The following is a 672-nucleotide window of genomic DNA, read 5'->3' on the forward strand; positions in this document are numbered from 1 at the left end:
GTATACATAGGCTACGTATATGATGAAATATAACATAACTGCACGTACTAGTATAAGATCATATACTTCAACACAATATTTACTATTTCAAAATATGAAAATATAATTAACTATATACAAAATATTTATTATTAATTTTTCTCATTTTCAGCCAATGACTGGAGGAACTCCTGACCAGATAGAAGTTCCACCTGGTTTTCTCTCCCTCGTCCTTTCCCTCTATACACTTCCTCATCCTCCTCACCCTCCTCCCTTTATTCTCCTTCCTCCTCCCCAGTTAGAGGACTTCCTCGCAGTCCTATCTCCAGAAACAGCCTTCGCGGTCGAAGTCACGAGAGCAGCCGATGGACTTCCCACCTGATCTCTGAGCGAATTTGCCTGTTTAGCTGCGTTTGAATAAGATGTCTGTCTCCCTGTCCTGGTAGCCTACGAAGATGAACACGCATCACTCCCAGATGTATACATACATATACATACTATACTACATATTATATATATATATATATATATATATATATATATATATATATATATATATATATATATATAGTTGATACTGATGTTGTGGGTTACGGCACAATCCTTATACTTCAAACTGGGTTCCTAGAAAGTTCAAAATATCGCTCATTATCCTTGAACTGGAATGACATAAATAGCATGGAACAAACTACT

General features: G+C 36.3%; 1 protein-coding gene across 2 annotated transcripts in view; it reads left to right on the top strand.

Annotated features, from left to right (window-relative positions):
* Positions 1 to 464, top strand: part of LOC135219490 (carbonic anhydrase-related protein 10-like) — a 106,490-nt gene extending 106,026 nt beyond the window's left edge. For both annotated transcript variants that reach the window (XM_064256294.1, XM_064256295.1), the window contains one exon: positions 152 to 464. In XM_064256294.1, the coding sequence (XP_064112364.1) occupies positions 152 to 174 (23 nt within the window). In that variant the 3' untranslated portion in view covers positions 175 to 464. The remainder of the gene's footprint in view (positions 1 to 151) is intronic.
* The last annotated feature ends 208 nt before the right edge of the window (positions 465 to 672 follow it).

The sequence above is a fragment of the Macrobrachium nipponense genome, chromosome 1 (assembly GCF_015104395.2).
Source record: "Macrobrachium nipponense isolate FS-2020 chromosome 1, ASM1510439v2, whole genome shotgun sequence".
In the NCBI taxonomy this organism is placed as follows: Eukaryota; Metazoa; Arthropoda; class Malacostraca; order Decapoda; family Palaemonidae; genus Macrobrachium; species Macrobrachium nipponense.